Source organism: Odocoileus virginianus, chromosome 6 (genome assembly GCF_023699985.2).
Source record: "Odocoileus virginianus isolate 20LAN1187 ecotype Illinois chromosome 6, Ovbor_1.2, whole genome shotgun sequence".
Lineage (NCBI taxonomy): Eukaryota > Metazoa > Chordata > Mammalia > Artiodactyla > Cervidae > Odocoileus > Odocoileus virginianus.
The window spans coordinates 85,961,358-85,987,391 of NC_069679.1; the positions used below are offsets into that span (position 1 = coordinate 85,961,358).

The window sequence follows — 26,034 nt, forward strand, 5'->3', positions numbered from 1 at the left end:
ACATCCACAATGTGAAATGTCTGTTCATTTCCAAGGCAAACCATTCAATACCACAGTAATCCAAGTCTAAACCCCAACCAGTAATGCTGAAGAAGCTGAAACTGAACAGTTCTATGAAGACCCACCAGACCTTCCAGAACTAAGAACTAATACCAAAAAAAAATGTCCTTTTCATCATAGGGGACTGGACTGCAAAAGTAGGAAATTAAGAGATACCTGGAGTAACAGGCAAATTTGGCCTTGGAGTACAGAATGAAGCAGGGCAAAGGCTAATAGAGTTTTGCAAAGAATGTACTGGTCATGGCAAACACCCTCTTCCAACAACACAAGAGATGACTCTACACATGGACATCACCAGATGGTCAACACCGAAATCAGACTGATTATATTCTTTGTAGCTGAAGATGGAGAAGTTCTATACAGTCAGCCAAAACAAGACCAGGAGCTGACTGTGGCTCAGATCATGAACTGCTTATTGCAGTAGGGTAAACCATTGAACCATTCAGATATGATCTAAATCAGATTCCTTACGATTATACAGCAGAAGTGACAAATAGATTCAAAAATTAGATCTGATAGACAGTGCTTGAAGAAATATGGACAGAGGTTCATAACACTATACAGGAGGTATTGATCAAAACCACCCCCAAGAAAAAGAAATGCAAAAAGGCAAAATGGTTGTCTGAGGAGGCCTTACAAGTAGCTGAGAAAAGAAGAGAAGCTATAGGCAAAGGGGAAAAGAAAGGGTATCGCCATCTGAATGCAGAGTTTCAAAGAACAGCAAGGAGAGAAGGGAAAGCCTTCCTCAGCGATCAATTGCAAAGAAACAGAAGAAAACATTAGAAGGGGAAAGACTAGAGATCTCTTCAAGAAAATTAGAGATACCAAGGGAACATTCCATGCAAAGATGGGCACAATAAAGGACAGAAATGGTATGGACCTAAGAGAAGCAGAAGATATTAGGAAGAGGTGGCAAAAAGACACAGAAGAACTATACAGAAAAGATCTTCATGACCCAGATAACCACGATGGTGTGATCACTCACCTAGAGCCAGACATCTTGGAGTGAGAAATCAAGTAGGCCTTAGGAAGCACCACTATGAAGAAAGCTAGTGGAGGTGATAGAACCCAGCTGAGCTATTTCAAATCCTAAAACTGATGCTGTGAAACTGTTGCACTCAATATGCCAGTAAATTTGGAAAACTCAGCAGTGGCCACATGACTGGAAAAGGTCAGTTTTCATTCCAATACCAAAGAGAGGTATTGCCAAAGAGTATTCACACAGCTGCACTCATCTCACACTCTAGCAAAGTAATGCTCAAAATTCTCCAAGCCAGGCTTCAACAGCACATGAACCGTGAACTTCCAGATGTTCAAGCTGGATTTAGAAAAGGAGAGGAATCTGAGGTCAAATTGCCAACATCCATTTTATCATCGAGAAAGCAAGAGAATTCCAGAAAAACATCTACTTCTCCTTCATGGACTACACTAAAGCCTTTGACTATGTGAACCACAACAAACTGTGGAAAATTCATCGAGAGATGGGAATACCAGACCACATTACCTGCCTCCTGAAAAATCTGTAGACAGGTCAAGAAGCAACAGACATGGGACAACAGACTGGTTCAAAACTGGGAAAGGTGTATGTCAAGGCTGTATATTGTCACTGTGCTTATTTAACTTATATGCAGAGTATATCTTGAGAAACGCTGGGCTGGATGAAGCACAAGCTGGAATCAAGATTGCCGGGAAAAATATCAATAACCTCAGATATGCAGATGACATCACCCTTATGGCAGAAAGCAAAGAAAAACTAAAGAGCCTCTTGATGAAAGTGAAAGAGGAGAGTGAAAATGTTAGCTTAAAACTCAATATTCAGAAAACTAAGATCATGGCATCTGGTCCCATCACTTCATGGCAAATAGACGGGGAAACAATAGAAACAGTGACAGACTTTATTTGGGGGGCTCCAAAATCACTGCAGATGGTGACTTCAGCCAGGAGATTAAAAGACACTTGCTCCTTGCAAGAAAAACTATGACCAATCTAGACAGCATATTAAAAGGAGACATTACTTTGTCGACAAAGGTCCATCTAGTCAAAGCTATGGTTTTTCCGGTAGTCATGTATGGGTGTGAGGTTGAACCATAAAGAAGGCTGAGCACCGAAGAATTGATGTTCCTGAACTGTGGTGTTGCAGAAGACTCTTGAGAGTCCCTTGGACCACAGAAGATCCAACCAGTCCATCCTAAAGGAAATCAGTCCAGAATATTCACTGGAAGGACTGATGCTGAAGCTGAAGCTCCAATACTTTAGCTACCTAATGCAAAGAGCCGATTCATTAGAAAAGACCCTGATGCTGGCAAAGACTGAAGGCAGGAGGAGAAGGGGACAACAGAGGACAAGATGGTTGATGGCATCACCGACTCAATGGACATGAGTTTGAGCAAGCTCCAGCAGATAGTGAAGGACAGGGAAGCGTGGCATGCTGCAGTCCATGGGGGTCACAAAGAGTCGGACATGACTGAGCAACTGACCAACAACAACACTGTATATACCCACTCAAAATAAAACTTAATGGCATTTTGACTGAGTCAGACTTTGAATTCCAGAGTCATCTGATGGCACACCCAGATTAAACTTATGCTCTGTTTTTTAAGTGATATACATCCAAAAACAAGAAATGCTTGGGATGTTTTCACTGAGAAGGCATCTCACCCAAGTATAACCTTCAAATGCACAACTGCAGTCAGCTAAATATATACAACAAATCTCATTGTCAACATCACTTTTTCAAAATAATCATTACCATAAAGTAAAGGAAAAAAGGAAAGTGAAGTCACTCAGTCATGTCCAACTCTTTGCGACCCCATGTACCATACCCTACCAGGCGCCTCTGTCCATGGGATTTTCCAGGTAAGAGTATTGGAGTGGGTTGCCATTTCCTTCTCCAGGGGATCTTCCCGACCCAGGGATCGAACCCAGGTCTCCTGCATTGCAGGCAGACACTCTGCCATCTGAGCCCCCAGGGAAGCCATCATTACTGTGGTGTGGATCGAAGGAAGTCTGTGACATCATCCCTACCTACAGGATTTAACAATCACAGAGGACTTAACAACATAAGGTTCTGGGCCAGGTTTTGTGGGAAATTTTTAAATTGTAATTAGAGATTTTAATACCTCCCCTCAATAACTGATACACAACTAGACAGAATATCAACAAAGATACAGGTGATTTAACAAAACTATCAAACAATTTGCCTGGATTAACATCTATAGATCACTTCATCCATACCTGCAGAATATGTATTCTTTTCACGTGCACAAGGAACATTTACCAAACTATACCACATTCTTAGCCATAATAGAAGTCTCCATAAATTCAAAAAGATTCAAGTCCCACAAAGTCTATTCTCTGACCACAACAGAATTAAGTCAGAATTGAATAACAAAAATGTCTGAAAAAATCCCCAAATATTTAGAAACTAAATAACAAATTTCTAAATAATCTTTGTCTCAAAGAAAAATAAAAGGGGAAACGAGAAAGAATTTTGAACTTACACAAAAAAAACGCAACACATCAGGATTTGTGGTAAGTCACTAAAACAGAAACTTTAGCTTAAGATACTAGCAAAAGAAGAGCAAATTAAAACCAAAGTAAGCACAGGGTATGGGATTCAGAGATAGAAACTACTATGTATAAAACAGATAATCAACAAGGGTATACTGTACAGCACAGAGAAATATAGACATTATACTGCATTAATTTTAAAGGGAGCATAGCCTATAAAAATACTGAATCATTATGCTGTGTACCTGAAACTAATACAATATTGTAAATCAGTTATATTTCAGTAAAACTTTTAATTCAATTTAAAAAAACAAAGTAAGCAGAGGAAAGAAAACAATAGAGATGAAAGGATAAATCAAACAAAACCAGAAAAACAAAAGTGTATAATTAAGAAACCAAAAGCTGACTCTTTGAGAAGATTAATAGAACTGAATAAACTTCTAGCCAGACTCATCAGGAAACTAGGATAAGAAGAAAGAAAATACAAACTGCAGTTATGAACATTAACAGAGGTGACATCAACACAAAGTAGATATATATATTAAGAGAACAGTGGGGAATAACAGTAGTAACTTTGTGCTGAGAAATTTAACAACGTAAATGAACAGACAAATTTGCGTGAAGACACAAAAACCCAAAGCTCACTAAGATATGGACAAACCGAACACCCCTTTATCCGTAAAGGAAGATGAAATTATAGTTAAAAGCTTTCCCACAGAGAAAACTGTAGCCCCAGACGGCTTTCCTGGGAAATTCAAGCCTCCCTGGGAGCTTGGCTCAGACGGGAAGTAAGAGCTAAGGCAGAGCTGTAAACGGCCCGCCTGGGCACTGAAGCGCGCCCCCGCTACACACACAGGGCCCGACAGCAAAGGCTGGGACACTGGCTAGCTCCAAACATGAGGCCAGCTGTACCATCATGATCTGACTACTAAGAAAACTGAACATAGATTCAACTACAGAAACTGTTCAGGAAAGTCACAAAGCAAATGAGCAGCAGCAACCGTGATAAAAAGCAACAACCACAAATGCTAGAGAGGAGAAAGAATCTGATGTCCAGAGTGTCCAGATTATTTTATGTAACGTGTCTAGCTTTGAACAAATCATTATGATATTTGCAAAGAAACAGGAAAGAATGGCCCATATACAGGTATAAAAGCAGTTGACAGAAACTATGTCTGAGAAAGGCTAGTCATTACCTATTAGATATTACAGTTCCTAGACAAAGACATTAAATCAGGTATTTAAAAATGTTCAAAGAACTGAAGGAAACCATATCTAATGAGTAAAGGAGAGATCTGCCTTTAGAATGTCAGTGTGAGGAGCTCCATAAATTTGCTCCCAGTGAAAGTGGCGAAAATTATTTAAATAATAATAATGCTAAAGTCTGGAAATGATCCTAAGGGCACACTACAAATACAGAAATGTTCAAGAAAATCTATTAAAACTCAGTATGAGCATCAGGAGTATACGGCATTTAAACCACAAGCCATCCCTCCCTGTCCCTCTCGGGATGGACTGATGAAAACTCCAGGCCAAGTAGAAACGGCCAAGAACACAGGACTCCCTCCCTCCCAGTTCCCAGGTGAAGGCGACAATATCTGTGGGAGAGAAGCCGAATATCAGGATTTCTCATGCCCTTTCCGGAGAAGGCAATGGCAGCCTACTCCAGTGTTCTTGCCTGGAGAGTCCCAGGGACAGAGGAGCCCAGTGAGCTGCCGTCTATGGGGTCGCACAGAGTCGGACATGACTGAGCGACTTAGCAGCAGCGGCAGCAAGCCCTTTCCCTCAGCTACTTGCAGAACTGGCAGAATTTCTTTACAACCAAAGCTGCAAGAAAGATTTCCACGTAGCTGGGTAGAATGGGGAAAAAAAGCATGAAGTTGGGTCCTTCACCCCTGGGAGGAATCTGAAAGGAAGAGAAGGTTTGCACAGGTGGACCCTCAGCCCGGAGAGTGACCAGGTCAAGCCACAGACTAGTCATCCCAGTCCTGGGATCCTACTCGGAAAAGAAAAGCTCCTTTATTTTTTTAAGGTGTTCAGTTACGTCTTATGCTTTTTTCCCCCAGTACTAACAAAGTGAATTAATCCAATAAAAACAACAAAGAATTACCATAGTTTCAACGATGATGGTGAGGTTACCTAAGCCATCCGTCAGAGCTACATAGCTTCCTCCTCTCTCTAAATGTCCGACTGTCTTCAGGTAATACCAACCTGGTTGAGTAAACTGAGTGGTATGAGCTATAGAAAAGCAGAGAAAGACCCAAATAACATTAAAGTGGTGATAATAGGATTCTTCCAGAAATAAAAAGCTATCTACTTACTTGAAAAGAGAACAGAATATGCCACCACAAAATGTGCCACTTTAGCATGTGTATTATTTTGGACTGCTGGCAATCAAGACCCAGAAGACTAAAGAAAAAATTTCTCTCTCCTTCAACTGCCTGAAAGAATCTAGACAGAAGACCCAGCCCAGAAAGAGAGCTATTACCAGCAATAACTTTTTATCTGAAAGACTTATCTGCAAGGCAGAGCAAATGTCTGTTCTTCTCTTCCTATGAATGGTCTTCTTCCCCTGTGAAGCTCCAGGTCCCTCTCATTCCTTGGCTTAGGATGGCATTTATAAAGCCTGAATTGCCTGACTGCAAACTTGAGTCCATATTTTTACGTACAAAATTAAATGTGTAAATTAAATGTGTTTTTTTTTTCCTGGTGATCTGTCTTTTGTCCATTATTAGATTGACCAAAGAACCAAGAAGGTTAAAAGGAAAACTTTCCCAAGTATGACTGAGTCTAACAGCTAATTTCTATTTTGGAAAAAATATTTGCCAGCATCATGTTTCAACTTTTGAGTAATTAGCCTAGTTAAATGGTATAACTATGGGAATATTCTTAGAATGACTGGTAAACAATAAATAAACCACACTCTGTCAGTTCAAGACTACCGAAAAACTGCTTTATTTCAACAGCAAATAAAGTTACCTCCTCCCAGTTTTTGTTGATCTCTATTTAAACCACCTTAATATAACTACAAAGAATATGGTTTTCAAAAAGTTGATAAAATACTTCAAAAACTAAGCTTTATGGTTTTAAACAAGTTTATTTTCACAATACTTATTTATTGGGCACCTCCATAGCTTGTCCTAGAAATGTACTGAGTGAGACTCCTCGTTTCATTTTGGGAAGTGACAAAATTAACCCCCCAAGAAACAGTGACAAAATTATAAAAGTACATTAGTTCATTGAAATAATGTGGGACCAACTATTCAACATTTAAGGAGTTAACCAATCAGGATATACAAATTCAAAACTTAGCATTTTCATCTTTATTAAAGAACAACCTGAGTTTAGAATAATGTCATGACTACAAATCTCTGTGAAAAATACATCAACTGGGAAAAAGAGCCTGGTCTTAGAAGAATCAAGAATGGAATACACAGAGTAGCTTAGTTACCCAAAAGAGTCTTATAAAACACTAGGACAAATCTGGCTAAAACAGAGATACACTTAAAACTAACGTGTGTGTGCACACACACGTGCGCGCGCACACACACATACGCAGTGTTTCTGTAACTCCCTCCAGGTGTTTTCTGCTTTGTCTCTCAGAAGGAAAATCAGGGAGTGAGAGATGGAATCTGAACCATACCTGATACCCAGATAGGAGCTTCTACTACGTAGTGCCCGCTCCATGGCTCTTGGGCAGTCATCAGTCCACAACGCCCATACGGCAACTGCTGATAGTAACTAGCCACCAAATTCCAAGCAATGGTTCTAAAAGATTGTTTGGTAAAAGAGAAACACCAAAGCAGCTTGTAATAAAAATGTAAATGTCTAGAAGCCTATAGTATAAAAGACCTTAGCAAAGTTTATACAAATATATGTAAGTGGTAAAATTACCACCCAAAACAAGAAAATTTAAGTTGCCTAAGTTCACCCATATTTTGAAAAATCAAGCGATGGATGCAATCATTTTAATAGTGAATCATGTAATAAAAAATACAAATGTATATGAGGTGTACAATTTTTACTGCACAACTGTATAACCAGAAAAAGAGTCACAACCTAACAGTACCACATATGGCACAAATGTGAGTCAAATACAAATAAAGACTTTATCTATACCTGCTTTCTTTTTGACAGTCAGGCTTCTTAATGGCCCAGTTGCATGACATAATTTCATCACCTGACTCAGCTACTGTAAAGTTTTACAATGAGAACAGTCCGACTGCCAGGGTCACGTCACGGTGCAGGCAGACAGGGAAGGGGTTCCCAGAGGAAGAGGACCACACGGAACTCTCTTGGCATGAGAGGAGCCTTTTAAGGCCTCAGCCACTTTGTGATCTAAGCCTGCCCACAATGCAATGCTTGCCCCTGTAGAAGTGGTCTCAGTAGTAACTGATTTTAAGGGAACAAAAGCATCTAAGAACAAACAGCTATCACCAGGCCAGGGAGATAACTTAACCATATCTGAGACAATATATCAGACCCCAAAATAAGCTTTATTCCTGTTCGCAGCTTCCTGCCTTTTCTTTCTAGAGCTGACCCATGTTAGGTATAGGATAGATGAACAAAATAAGGCAAATGCTTATAATCACTGAATTTAGGTTGTGAGACTATGGAAGTCCATTGTACTTTTTTCTACTTATTATGCTTTGAAATTTTTTAAAATAAAAACCTTTAAAAGTTTTAATTACTTACGAAGTCATGTAGCCATTGATGTAATTCTGATTCAATATACGACCCCAGCAGCCTGCACCCACATCACCGTTTACAGTGCTAAAATCTTCAGAAGACCACAGCTTCTTCTCAGTCAACCTAGCGTCCTTTACTGTAAGTGTCCCAGGGTAATGAGCTCTAGAAAAGAAAGAGGGGGAGGAAATGCAAAAAGTCAGAACATGGCACTTATGTCTACTTATTGAGTAATACCCTCCCTGTTAGCTCAGCTGGGAAAGAATCCGCCTGCAAGGCAGGAGACCCTGGTTCAATTCCTGGGTCGGGAAGATCCTCTGGAGAAGGGATAGGCTACCCACTCCAGTATTCTTGGGCTTTCCTGGTGGCTCAGCCAGTAAAGAATCTGCCTGCAATCAGGGAGACCTGGGTTCAATCCCTGGGAAGCAAAGATCTCCTAAAGAAGGGAACGGCTACCCACTCCAGTATTCTGGCCTGGAGAATTCCATGAACTATTCCCTGGGGTCGCAGAGTCAGATGCAACTAAGCAACTACAATTTTCACTGCGTGAACAAACACACGTGTCTTTGCCAAGGTTTTCCACTTTTAAACAACAGGCAACTCCCAGGTGGATGCCGGGCTGCATGTGAGCACCTGCCCCCACCCCTGGGCCTCAGGACGCCCGGAGGGTGAGAGGCACTCGCAGCGCACAGAGAGCAGGGAGACCGTCAGCAGACGAGGGGCTTCTTTCCGGAAACCGTAACAGGAAGGGAAGGGTGTCGGCAGATGCAGACAGTGGAAGAGGCCTAGAAAATTCCAAGAGATGAATGAGGTGGAGACAGGATCCAGACTTCCCAAGGGATGTAGTGAGCTTGGACAGTACAAAGAAAGGAGTGAAAAAGAAAACCAAAAGTAAGACTTCCCCGGCAACCCAGTGGTTAAGAATGCGCCTTGCAATGCAAGGGACGCAGGCTCAATTCCTGGTCAGGGAACCCACATGCTGTGAAGCAATAATGACAGAAACCCACAGGCCACCACTAGAGAAGTATCACAAGGAAGACCTAGTTCATTTGTTACAAAGAGATATGCTTTTATCTTAAAAAAAGAAAAGAAAAAGACTAATAAGCTTATCACAGAAAGTGTCAATAGTGTTTTCTCCCGTGCTCTACCCTTCATACAAAGGAAGACAGCCTGGCATTTATTCCCCGGCAAAAACAAAAACACTAAAACAAAACCAACAAAAACCCACAGAGGACTCTTATTTGAATAAAAATAAGAAGTTATTATCCCAGAGCAGTGGTCGTTCTCAACTCGGGTGATTTTGTCTGGAGGAGAAGGTATGGCAGCACTTGCTACCGTTATCTAGGGCACAGAGTCCAGAGACGCAGCTAAACACCCTACAATGCCCATAACAGGTCCCCACGACAAAGAACTATCCAGCGAAAAATATCAACAGTGCAGAGGTGGAGAAACCCTTCCCAGAGCAATAAACCTCTCCCTTTTCTAGCATATGAGAGGAGTCAACTGAAATATAAGTGTATATTTATTGTTCCAAGAGTAAAATACTGTCATAATGATGGTTGTGGAAGTGACTGATTATTGAATATAGAAACAATTAAGAAATTTAAAATGTAAAATAGAAAAGAGGCTAACAGTATAAGAATTAGACAGCACATGAACTCTAGGGAGAAGAGTGTATACTTCTTAAACCAACAATTATTGACAAAAAATTTAACAAAAATACAAGCAAAATAACAGAGATTAAATCATATCACGATTCTTATCTTTGTGGTTTAGTATAGTAGTATTCTTAACATTAAAAGAATGATTGTGAAGACCTATTTTACTCTGGAAAATTCTAAAGGAAATGGGACTACCAGACCACCTTCCCTGCCTCCTGAGAAACCTGTATGCAGGTCAAGAAGCAACAGTTAGAACAGGACATGGAACAATGGACTGGTTCAAAATTGGGAAAGGACTACATCAAGGCTGTATATTATCACCCTGCTTATTTAACTTATATACAAAGTACATCACATGAAATAGCAGGCTGGATGAAGCACAAGCTGGCATCAAGATTGCCAGGAGAAATATCAATAACCTCAGATATGCAGATGATACCACCCTTAAGGCAGAAAGCAAAGAAGAACTAAAGAGCCTCTTGATGAAAGTGAAAGAGGAGAGGGAAAAAGTTGGCTTAAAACTCAACATTCAAAAAACAAAGATCACGGCATCCGGTCCCATCACTTCATGGCAAATAGATGGGGAAACAGTAACAGACTTTATTTTCTTGGGCTCCAAAATCACTGCAGATGGTGACTGCAGCCATGAAATTCAAAGATGCTTGCTCCTTGGAAGAAAAGCTATGACAAACCTAGAGAGTGTATTAAAAAGCAGAGACATTACTTTGCCAACAAAGGTCTGTATAGTCAAAACTATAGTCATGTATAGATATGAGAGTTGGACCATAAAAATGCTGAGCACTGAAGAATTGATGCTTTTGAACTGTGGTGTTGGAGAAGACTCTTGAGAGTCCCTTGGACTGCAAGATCAAACCAGTCCATACTAAAGGAAATTAGTCCTGAATATTCATTGGAAGGACAGATGCTGAAGCTCCAATACTTTGGCCACCTGATGTGAAAAGCTGACTCAATGGAAAAGACTCTGATGCTAGGAAAGATTGAAGGCATGAGAAGGGGATGACAGAGGATGAGATGATTAGATGGCATCACTGATTCAATGGAGAGGAGTTTGAGCAAGCTCCAGGAGATGGTGAAGGGCAGGGAAGCCTGGCGTGCTGCAGTCCATGGGGTCACAAAGAGCTGAACATGACTGAGTGACTGAAAAACAACAAACTTTAGTTTTTAGTTATTTAATTCCATTTAGGTCATGAATCTTTTTAAGAAAAAAAAATCCTACTTGGGAATTAATTATCCTAGTAAAGATGAAATAAGGCACATCAATCTGGTGTTCCATGGTTTCATAAGGAAAAATGAATATATAATAAAGAATATAAAATAAGGAATCAGAGGAAAATGAGAATCCATCATGGCTTCATTGAATCACTGACCTCAGGTGAAAATAGGCACCTATTCAGTATTGTAAAAATACACAACAGATACTCAAAAAGAAAGCTAGCATCTAACAGGGTTAAGAATTCATGTTCTGGAACTATAAATCCCAAATTGGAAAATCTGACAATTCTCTGCAATTACATAATTTTAATAAACTTTAACATTTTGATGATCTAAGTCACTTCAAAGTCATGTCTGACTCTCTGCGACCCTGTGGACTATAGCCTTTCCAGTTCCTCTGTCCATGGGATTCTCCAGGCAAGAATACTGGAGTAGGTTGCCATGTCCTCCTCCTGGGGATCTTCCCGACTCAGGGATCGACTCAGGGATCAGACACGTGTCTCTTATGTCTTCCGCACTGGTAGGCAGGTTCTTTACCACTAACACCACCTGGGAAACCCTTATTCTATATCATAGAACTTCATTCTATGATCAAAATATTCAGTTCTGACACCTCAAAAAAATGCTAATTTTAAGACTCATCTAGTTATCACTCAGTCAAATGTATATCTGGTATGTCTCTGGTAAAAATAAAAAATATTTATATAAAAAATAATACCTTGTAAAATAATATGCTATTATGCTATTAATGATCTCTAGATATTAAGATTATGAGTAAGTTCCAACTGTATAGTTTTCTACAGTTTCCAAATTTTCTATAAAGAGTATGCATTATTTTTAAAACCCCAAAAAGCATCTCTTTCAAAGCTATAGTAATAGGTATTATATCTCTCATTCAGAAAATAAAGAAACTTACATTTTAAACCTGAGTGATTTATCAAATGATCTGAGAAAAGAGGGGTAGAACTGATACTAAAACTCAGGTCTCTTGTGATGCCCAGATCTATAGTTCAACAAAATAATGTAAAAGTTCTTTAAGAATATAATTTTTAAATGCATATAATTAGGCAAAATGTCTATTATCTCATGGCATGATTTTTCAAACTTTAAATGACAAGATTAAGGTCGCTGAAAGTAAACCAAAGTTTATCCTATCAGAAAAACATATGTGTATTACAGGAGAAATAGAACTTATAGACGAGGTGGATTGTGGTAGCAGCCCAGTTTCTGAAACTCCCCACAATACTCCTCCTGAAACCAAACAGACCCATCTGATGACGGAAATTAAAACCCACAGACAATACCCCTATCAAAACCAGGTGACAGCGAGTCCCCAGGAGTCCTGCAGCAGTGGGGTGGGCAGACAGAATGTGGAAACAGGGGAGGCGACAGGTGACCAACAGGCACTCATTCCACAGAGGCGGCCCCACCCTGAGTGGAAGCACCAACAACAACCAGCTAAAGGGCAAAGGTCTTCACAGGCTGGAAATTGGGGCCAAGGCCCCAACAATAAATTCACTAAGAGGTTAAACATGATACTGTGACAGTTTAAATTGGATTGGTCCAATAGGAATACAATGTGAGCTATGCAAAGTAATTTTAAATCTTCCAGTAGCTACATTTTTAAAAAACAAAATTTTAATCATATATTTTGTTTAACCCAATATACCCAAAATACTATCATTCAACACATGTAATCAATATGAAAAATCATTAATAACTTACTTTTCTATTATTAATATATCTTTAAAATTTGGTGTGTGTTTTACACTTATAACACTCCTCAGTTCAGACTAACCACATTTCAAGCGTTCCATAAACAGCTGTGGCTAGCGGTCCCCATAGTAAACAATACAAACTGAAACTCTTAACTATTTCAGAAATAGGCAGCAAATAATCTAAGCTATGGATTTTCCAGTAGTCACGTATGGATGTGAGAGCTGGACCATAAGAAAGGCTGAGCACCAAAGACCCTTTTGAACTATAGGGTTGGAGAAGGTGCTTGAGAGTCCCTTGGACAGCAAGGAGATCCAACCAGGAAATCAGGAAATCAGTCCTGAATATTCATTGGAAGGACTGACGCTGAAGCTGAAGCTCCAATCCTTTGGCCACCTGATGGGAAGAACTGACTCACTAGAAAAGACCCTGATGCTGGGGAAGATTGAAGGCGGGGGGAGAAGGGGACGACAGAGGATGAGATGGTTGGATGGCACCACTGCTCCAACTCATGTCCAGTGAGTCAAACTCTGGGAGATAGTGAGGACAGGAAAGGCTGCTGTGCTGATGTCCATGGGGTCACAAAGAGTCGAACACCACTGAGCGACTGAACAACAACAAATCCTTTCTGGAATGGTAGAGTCTCACCATGAGAATAAGCTCTGTGAATTAGAATCCAAATCGAGCAAGACAGGAACACTTACGGTGAGGGAGAGACAACACTGCCTTCATAATTTCTAAAATGTAAACACTACTCTGCCCCTTAATCTAAATAAAATCATGTTTTGTATTTCTGAACACTGACACAGTATTTCAAAAGTCATCAATACATTATTACATTGTCATAGAAAGATTCCCAAAATACATCAAAATACATACCTTTCAAAGAAGAAAAGGAATGAAGCATCATTTCTATATGCTTTAGTTAAGTAAATACAAGAAAGCAACCTTCTGCAAATATAATCGAAAGGGGAGAAGCAGGCAAAAACAAAGGCACCATGAATAGTCAGAGCAACCAACAGAAACTGTTCATTCTCAAAGTAAAACATTCCTTACCCTATTACATCAATCACCTTCAAGAGCTCAGGGTCAAGCAGCATAGAAGCAGAAATGGGCTCCCAGAGATTATCACTCGCTATGATTTTCACGTGCTGGAGACCTTGATGGTTCAGCATTCTTCTTAACACCTTTCAGAGAGATAAGCAGAACACAGGAAAGGTTAAAAATGAGTTTTCAGCTGCTGACTTACGACCAAGTGAGCTGAAGTGTCTTCAGATTCAACAAGCAGGATGAGAGTGTCAACATTATTTCTCAACAGAAATGCAGCCCGTGTGGAGAGGTAAAAAAGCACTATCACTAAGATAATCTACTTCATGGGAATGTAAAAAGAAATGTGAAATGTCAAGTCTGGGAAGATGAGCGCTCATCCCTGCAGCGACACGGTCCACCTGACTACAGGGCTGCACGGGACATGGGCACTAACCTGGCTCTGCCCTGTCTTCCTGCTGCCCTCATCAGACCTGCACTCATCCTACTCCCAGCGTGCCACGTGCAACCCTGCGCTTCAGTCTTACACTGCTCCACTGGCCCCTCCGCAGCCCCCCACCCCCACCGCCGCGCTCACCCCTCCCCTGGCAACGCCTGCCCCCTGCAGGTAGCTTTGAGTTACCTGGCTCTGGCTGCAGTCAATCCTCTCAATCTACGCCTTCTCCTCCACACAGCTAGTGACTAAATCGTGCCGTTAATCCAAAACATACCGGGCTACTGATGGCTCAGTGCCCCTACTGGTCTAATCCATCTTTCTCCACTTGCTCTGCCCCCACACCCCGTGACCTCTCAGTCTTCACGCCTTCCCAATGGCATGGTCTGCCTTAGCAACTTGTGGAGCGCATATCCATCCCAGCTTGAAGATGCCAGCTAGTCTTTAAAGAGAATTCCCTGACCCTCAGGTGCAGGCATCGCCTCCTCTCTGCACCTTCTGACAAGCCCTCTATGTGCATGATTCTGCTAAACAAATCATGACTGATTTTTCAGCTGGTCATATGAGACTCTACAGTCCCCAGATGTGAACTCCTTTTGAGGAGAAAACATATCCTTGTATTCCAAGCATATATACAATGTCTGACAAACTAGGTGTTGAGTAAATGCTTCCTGGCTGATGGATTGAATAAATAAATGAAATAAATTTAGTGGATACTACATGCTTAAGAGAATAAGACACTCAATTTAAAGAAAAAAAAACTGAAAAAAATGTGACCACGAAATTCTATTTCTTAGAGAAAAGACATAAAACAAGACAAACAGAACTATGAAGTAAACCAGAGACTATCTCCACTTGAAAAGTTAAACTGCCATTTGTTTTCCAGTGATTGAAAGCGTTATTACTCTCAGATTTTCCTTTCCTAAAAAATAGCAACAACAGTAGCTACCCCTTAAAGGAGGCAGTTAAGAAGTAGAGAGAGATACATATTTAGGGAAAGTACCTCAAAAAGAAACACACTTCGCAAATATTAGTTGCTATCTATTTGCTAATCACAAATAGAAAAATACAACACACTCCAATGTAACAGGCATTCCAAAGAAAACAAGAATGAGATAATATACTACAAATTTGATACATGACAATAAAAGAAAAAGGTATATTTCTTGAAGTTCTAAAAATCTAAATGATATAGTTGTTTCATAACAATTATCATAATTATATAAATATTGAACTTTTAAATAGAAAAATATACCACAACTCTATCGACAAAGGCAATTTTTGGGGGGATTAAAAGGAATTATATAATTTTATGTTACAACTGGCAAATCACATCACTGTGCTATAAAAAATACAGTGTTCCTCCTACTGATTTCCATGAAACTATAAAGGAATTTTTCACTAATAACTTAAAGATAAAAAGATTTTAAAGTTGTACAGACCTTGATATAATTAATGTCAAATGCCCTCTCATTCCAAATCTACAAAACAAAAAGTCAAAATGTCAGAATTGTAAGATTTTGTGTCAGAAAATAAACACTACCACTAAGATGCCTCTTCTCTCACCATCTTTCATATTATCTGGAAAGCCATTTTTCTTACTTAATAGAGTATCCTACTATTAAATTTATAGATATTTATAAGACAACATAATTTTAATTAAAATAGTATTTTTAAAAACATTAACATATTTGGAGGGTATTTTTCAAAATGTCACTTACTCCAGAGATTTCTAAAAATGGACTGTTGAAATCAGTCCATAAAAACCGGTGAAACAGTGTATGCCAGGAACTACAGCAGGCACTGGGCCCTCACCACACCTAGGGCTGTGGCAGTCATTCTTACCGGTCCCTACACACACACCTGAAAGCCAAGGATGAATAAGGACACTGCAGAGGACTCATGTTTTTAGCACACACAGAGAATCACAATGACGTGCTACATCATGAAAGCAAACTCTTAGTGAAGACAGATAAAAGGAACATGCACTAATCTCTTAGGCTTAGAATCACATAGCATGAGGTTTTAATGTTGAAACAGAAGTTTGCTAAGACTTTCATTTTGCATCTGAGAGATGGGCCTAGGTTCCAAATAGTCTTTTCACTCCAGTGATTCTGGTGGTGGTGGTTCAGTTGCTGAGTCGTGCCCGACTCTTGCAGCCCCATGGACAGTAGCCCGCAGGCTCCTTTGTCCGTGGGATTCTCCAGGCAAGAAGACTGGAGTGGGTTGCCATGCCCTCCTCCAGGGGATCTTCCCGACCCAGGCCTCCTGCACTGCAAGCAGAGTCTTTACCAACTGAAAAGTGATCTGACACGTGGTTATGAAGAGTCTAAAAGAGATGTGAATAACCCATTTTCTAACAGAAATATTTTCTGTGACTTTACCATAATAGAACATTCCAGGACTCACGCCTACATAGTTTCACCATGGGTTAAAAATATTTGTGTTCTCAAACACAACAGACTAATTTTCAGTTATAGTCTAGAGAAGTATAACAGAAACAGTGTGTCCCTGCTTCCGGCTTCCTGCAGCCCCAGTCTGCCCTCAGGCCCCACACCACGTCTAGGATCTGCAGCGTGCCTGCTGCAGCGTCCAGCCCTCTCACCCAGCTCCTCCAGGGCTTATTAACCGTGCTGTCCCCAGACACGTCAGTCACAGCGCCTGCAACACAGCAGCAGCTCTGTCATTGCTGGCTAACTGCAGGAAAGCTTTTAAAACCAATTTTGACAGCATACTTATTAGCCAAAGTGTATAGAGACCCGCTATGTGTGTGTATAAGGCTCCATAGGGGCACAGTGCAGGATGAGGCATGCCTCCTGCCAGCCAACAGACCAGCTAGAAACACAAGATGCTATGGCTCACATTTTTAAATCATTAAAAACTATTAAGTAACAACTCAGGACAAGGGTAGGCATATTTCTAACAACCTGCCTAATCAGACCCACTATTCATATTTTTTACAGCCTGAAAGCTAAAAATGGATTTTATAATTTTAAGTGGTTATATTTTAAATGGTTATATAATTACCTACATAATATCCTTAATATTGCTTTCTCATCCACAAAACTTAAAATATCTACTCTCTAGCACTTTTAGAAGTCTGCTACCCTCTACTTTAGGACCACAGAAGATTGAGGGAGCAAAATGAGATTAATCACTAAACTATAAAAGTAAACACATTATTGTTTTAAGAATTATTAACAGAAAAACTAGGGAAAGTTTAGAAGAAGAAGAATTTGAGCTGGGGTGGTACCAAAAACAAAACAAAAACAGTGCAGGGAGGCATAAACTACATATAGGTTTCAAAAGTGGGAAGATTTGGATAGATAGAGAGGAAGGATCAATGCTGACATAGAGATAATTTGTCAACAGACATCAACAGAACAAATTAGTCTCAGGACACAATGATGTCAACAAAGTGCCAGAAATTACTTTTAAAAATTATAAATAAATGTCCAAAGCTTAATCATGTTCTGAAAAATATATTACTGACTCCGATATAATCAATGTCCAGATCGTGATAATGCTTGGACCCCACAATCCAGGTCACGATGTAGTAGGCTGTCAGCTGAAGATTGACGTAAGGCCAGTTGAAGCCCTTCCCCAGCCATCCAGGGAACGACCACGGCAGCCCTGTGGAGACGAACGGGCAGAGTTGGAGCAGGTGCCACAGTGCAGCATCACGAAAACCAGAGCAAAACAAACAGAAAGGAACCAACACGGGCTATGCAGACAGTCAATACAGGTCTGACCAAAGGAAAGATGCCATACCAGGCACAAACTCTCAAAATCCCTCCCAGCTTATGGACATAATATTTCCTTACTAATCCTGAGAGTCAGGTTCCATGATTCTAAGTGCTCTTTCAATAAAAAGAAATTAAAAAAAAACAAAAACCCTTTTCTCAATGATATTTACCAACAGAAACAAATATAACATATAATTTAATATCCCCACACCTGCTAAAAAGATATTCAATGTACAATTTTTGTTCTCTGAATGCAAATCAAAGAGTTTTGAAAGGTTTATGCTTAACCTGGTGACTCAGACAGTAAAGAATCCGCCTGCAATGCAGGAGACCCCGGTTTGATCCCTGGGTCAGAAAGATCCCCTGGAGAAAATGGCTATCCACTCCAGTATCCTTGCCTGGAGAATTCTATGGACAGAGGAGCCTGGCAGGCTACAGTCCATGGGGTCGCAGAGAAGTGGACGTGACTGAGCAGCTAACACTATGCTTCTGTGAGGCAAGTACAGTACAAATTCCTCACTCACTACTACATCTTCTTACAACTTGAAGCTATTTAAATACTAATTAGTAAGGTAATCAAATTTTGCAAAACTAGTTTTTCTTTATGGCAATATAAGTGCCAGTGACTCAATAGGGAAATATGCCGTTGTTATATGTCATTGAACAAATAATACACATTCTTCTAATACCCCAGTTATTATTAAGTTTTAAAAAAAAAAAGAGAGAGAAAAGCAGCACTAATTATGACTCTAAATCCTAATTCTCTTACTAATATATTAAAATAAGGTCAACATTAAGTTCCTTAACTGTTAATATGTTACCAATCTAGTTAACCACTGAAAAAAATTAAAATCAAAATGACAAAATGCTTATTTTTCTAAACTCTAGAAGAAAGCCTAAGTTGTACCTACACAAGAAATGTGACATTAAAATAATGGAATGTTTTAAAACTGTGAAATACCAAATACATTCTGAAGGCCCGCCATGAGTAAGTCTTTGTTAGGAGAGGGTTCAGCCTGCCAGATTTTCTGCATTTAAATGAGAACTGACCTTGAAAGCAGCCGAGGGGTCAAGTATGTGCTGAAGTCAATGATGCTTTTTACTGCTCAATTTCTGAAAACTCTTACAAAAGTCCATTTAGAAAGAACACACTGACTCCTCATTTTTTTAACTTAGAAAAACTTACACTTGTCCTTTGATGGTTGAAAATGATTTTTAAAATAACGTGAAGTTAACCCCTATAAGTTAGGACCATCAGCAATAAAAAGAAATGCATAAAGGCAAAATGGTTGTCTGAGGAGGCCTTACAAGTAGCTGAGAAAAGAAGAGAAGCTAAAGGCAAAGGAGAAAAGGAAAAATATACCCATTTGAATGCAGAGTTCCAAAGAACAGCAAGGAGAGATAAGAAAGCCTTCCTCAGTGATCAATGCAAAGAAATAGAGGAAAACAATAGGATGGCAAAGACTAGAGATCTCTTCAAGAAAAATTAGATACACCAAGGGAACTTTTCATGCAAAGATGGGTACAGTAAAGGACAGAAATGGTATGGACCTAACAGAAGCAGATGATATTAAGAAGAGGTGGCAAGAATACACAGAACTGTACAAAAAAGATCTTCACGACCCAGATAATCATGATGGTGTGATAACCCACCTAGAGCCAGACAACCTGGAATATGAACTCAAGTGGGCTTTAGGAAGCGTTCTATGAACAAAGCTAGTGGAAGTGATGGAATTCCAGTTGAGCTACTTCAAATCCTGAAAGATGATGCTGTGAAAGTGCTGCACTCAGTATGACAGCAAATTTGGAAAACTCAGCAGTGGCCACAGGACTGGAAAACGTTAGTTTTCATTCCAGTCCCAAAGAAAGACAATGCCAAAGAATGCTCAAACTACTGCACAATTGCACTCATCTCACATGCTAGCAAACTAATGCTCAAAATTCTCCAAGCCAGGCTTCACCAGCACGTAAACCTTCCAGATGTTCAAGCTGGATTTAGAAAAGGCAGAGGAACCAGAGATCAAATTGCCAACATCCAATGGATCATCAAAAAAGCAAGAGAGTTCCAGAGAAGCATCTATTTCTGCTTTATTGACTATGCCAAAGCCTTTGACTATGTGGAACACAACAAACTGTGGAAAATACTTCAAAAGATAGGAATACCAGACCACCTGACCTGCCTCCTAAAAAATCTGTATGTAGGTCAAGAAGCAACAGTAAGAACCGGACATGGAATAACAGACTGGTTCCAAATTGGGGAAGGAGTATGTCAAGGCTGTATACAGTCAACCTGCTTATTTAACTTATATGCAGAGTACATCATGTGAAATGCTGGGCTGGATAAAGTGCAAGCTGAAATCAAGATTGCTGGGAGAAATATCAATAATCTCAGATATGCAGATGATACCACCCTTATGGCAGAAAGGGAAGAGGAACTAAAGAGCCTCTTGATGAAAGTGAAACAGGAGAGTGAAAAAGCTGACTTGAAGTTCAACATTCACAAAACTAAGTCATGGCATGTGGTCCCATCACTTCATGGCAAATAGATGGGGAAATAATGGAAATAGTGACAGACTTTACTTTTTGGGACTCCAAAATCATTGCAGATAGTGATTGCAGTCGTGAAATTAAAAGATGCTTCCTCCTTGAAAGAAAAGCTATGACCAACCTATACAGCATATTAAAAAGCAGAGACATTACTTTGCCAACAAAGGTCCGTCTATTCAAACCTATGGTTTTTCCAGTAGTCATGTGTGGATGTGAGAGTTGGAGTATAAAGAAAGCTGAGCACCGAAGAACTGATGCTTTTGAACTGTGGTGTTGGAGAAGACTCTTGGGAGTCCCTTGGACTGCAAGGAGATCCAACCAATCAATCCTAAAGAAAATCAGTCCTGAATATGCATTGGAAGGACTGATGTTGAAGCTGAAGCTTAAAAACTTTGGCCCCCTGATGAGAAGAACTGACTCACTGGAAAAGACCCTGGGAAAGATGGAGGGCAGGAGGAGAAGGGGATGACAGAGGATGAGATGGTTGGATGGCATCACCAACTCGATGAACATGAGTCTGAGCCAGCTCCAGGAGTTGGTGATGGACAGGGAGGCCTGGCGTGCTGCAGTCCATGGGATCACAGAGTCAAACATGACTGAGTGACTGAACTGAAGTCCTAAAAATGGATCTCAATAAATCACATAATTGAGCCTGAATGTGTAAGCCTATTTGAAATAACCAAGGTCATTTCAAATGATAAAAGTATGCTTCAACTGTGTATGTTTGAAATCTTTTATAGGTCTGTACACTGCTATAGGAGAACAGCACAAGGAATATAGTTCCATGTGAGAAGTAATCCTGCCACTAGAATTTAAGCTCCACAGGAAAAGTGACCACCACATCCTTGAGGTTCAAAACAAACAACAACAAAAATCACTTTTGTATGCACCTCTTCTAGAAATGGGATCCACTACTGTATGTAACACCCCATTTTGCAAGCGAGTTGAGATATACTGCTATCGACTAGAAACTGGCACCTCCACCTGCCTCTACAAGGGTGAGGCGTGTGTGCTAAACTGCTGATTTCCAACACCCACTGCAAGGGGTCAGGGGGGAGAGCAGAAATGAGGCACTCTGGGGTACATCCTCTCAGGAGCCCACTTTATGAGCCCAATTCTTGTATCTCCTGTCTCCAGAAAAGCGCTGAACTCCTTCACGGGGACGCCTGCTCCTTGTGACTAGCAGAAACCTTCCACGAAAGCGTGGATCTGACTGCATGTGCGCCCCTCACCTAAACCACACACGCCGAGCCCACCCCCGCCTCCCTGGGAGCGCTCTTTCCTCCGTCCCAAGTGCTGTCTCCCGTGCCGCAATCCGCATTTTGCCCCAAAGATAACTTGACTCATAACTCTCACATGGAACATGTCTTTAAGCTGACACCGCTGCATATACAATGTACAATCTTATAAACACTGTCCTTTTACAAATTTTAACGAGACATTCTGTTGAGGAAATTAGTATAATACCACAAAAAAAAAGAAAAGCACAGAATAGACTTAGGTTCTAAATATGATTTTGACGGTTACTAATTTTCCAACCTTAAGTCGGTGGTGTAACTCTCTAAGCCTCCACTGCTTCTGTAAAATGAGAAGACAATGCCTCCCTCCAGAGGCAGGATAAGTATCGGACACCAAACATGAGCAAAGGAAGGCGCATGCCTGGCACATGCTTGGCTGCTGGTAGCCTACTGGCAATGTTAACCACAAGATTAGCTCTTCAGCAGTAACAGGTACTCCACACACAATTCAGAACTTTAAAATTAAAGGAAGCAGACTACAAAAGTATGGCAAACTTCACTTCTTACCTATGAGTGTAATATTAGGGTTTCGCTTCTTAGCTTCCTTCATTAGCCACCATTCATATCCTCGGAAATAATTCTCATCTAATGCGTAGTGCATGTGGGAGGGCTCTGTGCCATCTGAAGGGAGGGGAGCAAAGCAGAAGGAGACTATTAGTGGTGCTTCAGAGGCCACACTCCACACACACAAACACACTGCAGAGAAGTAGGTTTCAGTTCCAATCCTGACCTGGGGCACCGAAGACTCATCTTATAAAACTTAAAGGTAGATGATCAAAGCATATTACTGCACTTATCCATTACCCTGAGCATCACAAAGGTCTTAAATAATAAACGACAACTTTCTATCATAAGCTGTGAGTGTTATCAGCTTATATAGTTGAAAATTTCTAGGACTAATATCCTGCTGGGAGCTGGTCTCTCAGGTTTTCAAATCCCCACGCCCAGCTCTAAGTTCAGCCCACTTCAACTTCTAGCATCTCAATCCCAGACGTGAATCCTGAGCTGCTAAGCTCCAATTTCCAAACCCCGTGCCTTGGGCCTATAACATGCCTCCTTAAATCAAGACAACAGAATACTGGGAAAATAGGAATAAGCACACTTTCCCATTGTAAGAAAATTCTATAGTAATCTCTATAGGGTGTCTAGGTAGGTAAATAACATCAATCCTCACGTGTTACCATGTTTCACAAACATCTGGTCTGGGAGAGGCGCCCTAGCCCTTTTCTTCTTAAATGTAAATATCAGAATTCACAAGAACTACCTGCTTCTGTATCTCTATCTCTAATCTAGCTTCAGCAAATGAAGATGGCCAGCCATTATCTATTCTGCAAAAAAGAGTTTCCCGATAAAATGCATGTCTTCCTATAACAGCTAGGGGATGGTTCTGTTATGGGGATTTCTTTTGTTTTTAATTTTCATTTTTTCTTTCAGAATAAATTAAATACCAATACCACCACACAGACATATCTATTTAACAAAAATTACTTACAAGACACTAACAGAAACATGGGCATATAGACAATTCTCTAAGGTTTACTATAATGGAGTCTAACCTATAAAAAATAAGCTATATATAATCATTGAGAGAATTTTCTTCTTCCCGAAAACCAGAGACCTAAAAACTTTTTAATTGACTGCATGTTTTACACAAAGCCAATCAAAATGATGACAATAAAGACTGCAAATTTACTGGTTAAAATTATTTTATTTTTAAAGGACAAAAATGCTGTATCTCTGAAATACCAATTATATTTTGCCACATATTTTATTTAAAGCTAATAACACCTTTTTTTTTACATGTTTAATACGTTAAACTTACTTTCTTAAAACTTCTCAGTAAAATTTCACTCTCTCCCTATTCTCTGTTTAGTGACTATTAGTTTATAAAAGACTGTGGATTTATTTACTACTGATTCTTCAACTAAATAAGAAATCTAAAGTCCACAAGCCGTTTTGTATGAAAAAATACATGTGTTGATTTAATATTTTTAAAATAACTATAATGAAAAAGGAACAATAAAGAACAATCTAAACAGTAATCAAAATCAGAAATGTTGGCATTATTTATATTCTGAAACCACAGTCTATGAGTTTAGGTACAGGTTCAAATATTGGAGGCAAATATCCCAGTCCCCAAATCCTCCTACCTGTTGTCTGCCCATCACCACCTATTTCAACTTTTAGAATATGCAAAGAGGCACCGAAGTTTGGCTGGGGAAAGAAGTAACAATATTTACAGTGTGGTTCATTATATGAAGGGTAAAACATTCCAAGACAATTACTAATCACTGCCTTTGATTTTACAGATAAGAAAATCAAAGCAAAACTTCAAATAGATAGCAACTTATTCCAAAAGTAATTTACCAGATTTTTAAAAACTAGAATTGTGAAGATGCTAAAGACTATTGCTGAAACTCACCACAGTTTCTAAAATATCACAGATACCATTAAATCATTATTTGTTCACTACCTTAAAGAGATAATCCAGTATTTCAGAACGGTAGGGCTCTGGGTAATTTACTAGAAGTCGGGAGGTTGCCTAAAAAAAAAAAAAAAAAGAGTTTTCAAAAGCATGAATAAAACAAATATAATCATGAGCACTTATTCACGGTGTTTATGCATGCCATGCCATCTAGCACGTCCACAGTTAGCCAGCTCTTGGGCAGCACCAAGCTGTGGGAAGTCGTTTCCCAGGTTCTTTGTTCGCCTACCTTTGTCTTGCTCATCACTGGGTAAATAGGGCTGATGTCTGTCCAACAGCTAAAACACAAGTTCCCAGCAACAACCACGTTTCTCTTCTACTGAGATGAGGGTTGGTGACGGTTGGCTGGGAGGTTAAGGTTGCTAAGTCTATTGATGAATCTCATTATTACAGATTTATCTTGAGGACCTAGACTCAGAGAGTGGTTATTAGAAGAAATAAAACAGTTTCTCTACCTCAAGACTGTTTGTCACCTACAATATCTGAGGGCCAAGAATGGGAAAGACGAATCTCAGGCAATTTTTCCCTCAGTATCTTGTAGGAAAATATTACAAGCAGCAATTCTAAGGAACTTCTACTCTCCTCAGTCTTATTAGAGATTTATAGGTGCCATCTCTTGCTGTTAAGAATGACGATACAATGGTCCCCAGGCCAGGCTGTACAGGAAACCTCACACAAGACTGGCATAAGCACTATTTACAATAGCTAGGACATGGAAGCAACCTAGATATCCATCAACAGATGAATGGATAAAGAAGCTATGGTACATATATACAGCGGAATATTAGTCATAAAAAGGAATGCATTTGAGTCAGTTCTAATGTGACAGATGAACCTAGAGCATATTATACAGAATGAAGTAAGTCAGAAAGAGAAAAACAAGTATCATACACTATTGCACATAGATGGAATCTAGAAAGATGGTACTGATGAACCTATTTGCAGGGCAGCAATGGAGATGCAGACATAGAGAAGACTCATGGACACATTGAGGGAAGGAGAGGGTGGGACAGACTGAGACAAGAGCATGGAAATGCACACATTACCACACGTGGAACAGCCAGTGGGAATCTGCTGGAACTCAGAGCACAAACCAGTGCTCTGTGACAAGCCAGAGGGGGGATGGGTGGGAAGCGAGAGGGAGGCTCAAAACGGAGGGGACACATGTACACCTGTGGCTGATTCACGTTGTGTGGCAGAAACCAGCACAACGTTGTAAAGCAAGTACCCTCCAATTAAAAATAGAAAAATGTTTAAAGACTGGCATCAAAATGCATGGATAAAGGTGGGAGAATAAAGAGAGAAAAGAAATTCCCTCCCCCCAAGAGCTTTCAGAATAAAGTTCAGATTGTTCAGTTTTATACCCAAATTCCTTAATTATTTGGATTCTCACATCATCTATGTAGGTATAACAGACTAATATATCTTTCTTCTGTCTCCATTACTGCCTTGCAAATAAGTTCATCAGACCATCTTTCTAGAGTCCATAAATATATATTAATATACGATATTTGTCTCTTTTGGACTTACTCCACTCTGTATAATAGGCTCTAGGTTCATCCACCTCATTAGAACTGACTCAAATGTGTTCCTTTTTAAGGCTGGGTAATGT

General features: G+C 39.9%; 1 protein-coding gene across 4 annotated transcripts in view; it reads right to left on the reverse strand.

Annotated features, from left to right (window-relative positions):
- The window catches only part of GALC (galactosylceramidase), a 51,175-nt gene that overhangs the window by 15,550 nt on the left and 9,591 nt on the right, over positions 1 to 26,034 (reverse strand). For 2 of the 4 annotated variants that reach the window (XM_020911349.2, XM_020911358.2), the window contains exons 2-10: positions 24,411 to 24,479; positions 24,088 to 24,151; positions 22,445 to 22,558; positions 17,840 to 17,979; positions 15,789 to 15,827; positions 13,923 to 14,053; positions 8,266 to 8,421; positions 7,214 to 7,338; positions 5,681 to 5,808 (exon numbers count right to left, since the gene is read on the reverse strand). In XM_020911349.2, coding sequence (XP_020767008.2) covers positions 5,681 to 5,808; positions 7,214 to 7,338; positions 8,266 to 8,421; positions 13,923 to 14,053; positions 15,789 to 15,827; positions 17,840 to 17,979; positions 22,445 to 22,558; positions 24,088 to 24,151; positions 24,411 to 24,479 — 966 coding nt within the window. Of the gene's footprint in view, positions 1 to 5,680; positions 5,809 to 7,213; positions 7,339 to 8,265; positions 8,422 to 13,922; positions 14,054 to 15,788; positions 15,828 to 17,839; positions 17,980 to 22,444; positions 22,559 to 24,087; positions 24,152 to 24,410; positions 24,480 to 24,651; positions 24,831 to 26,034 lie in introns of those variants that run through there. The other 2 variants (XM_020911364.2, XM_070469738.1) reach the window with 2 other exon arrangements.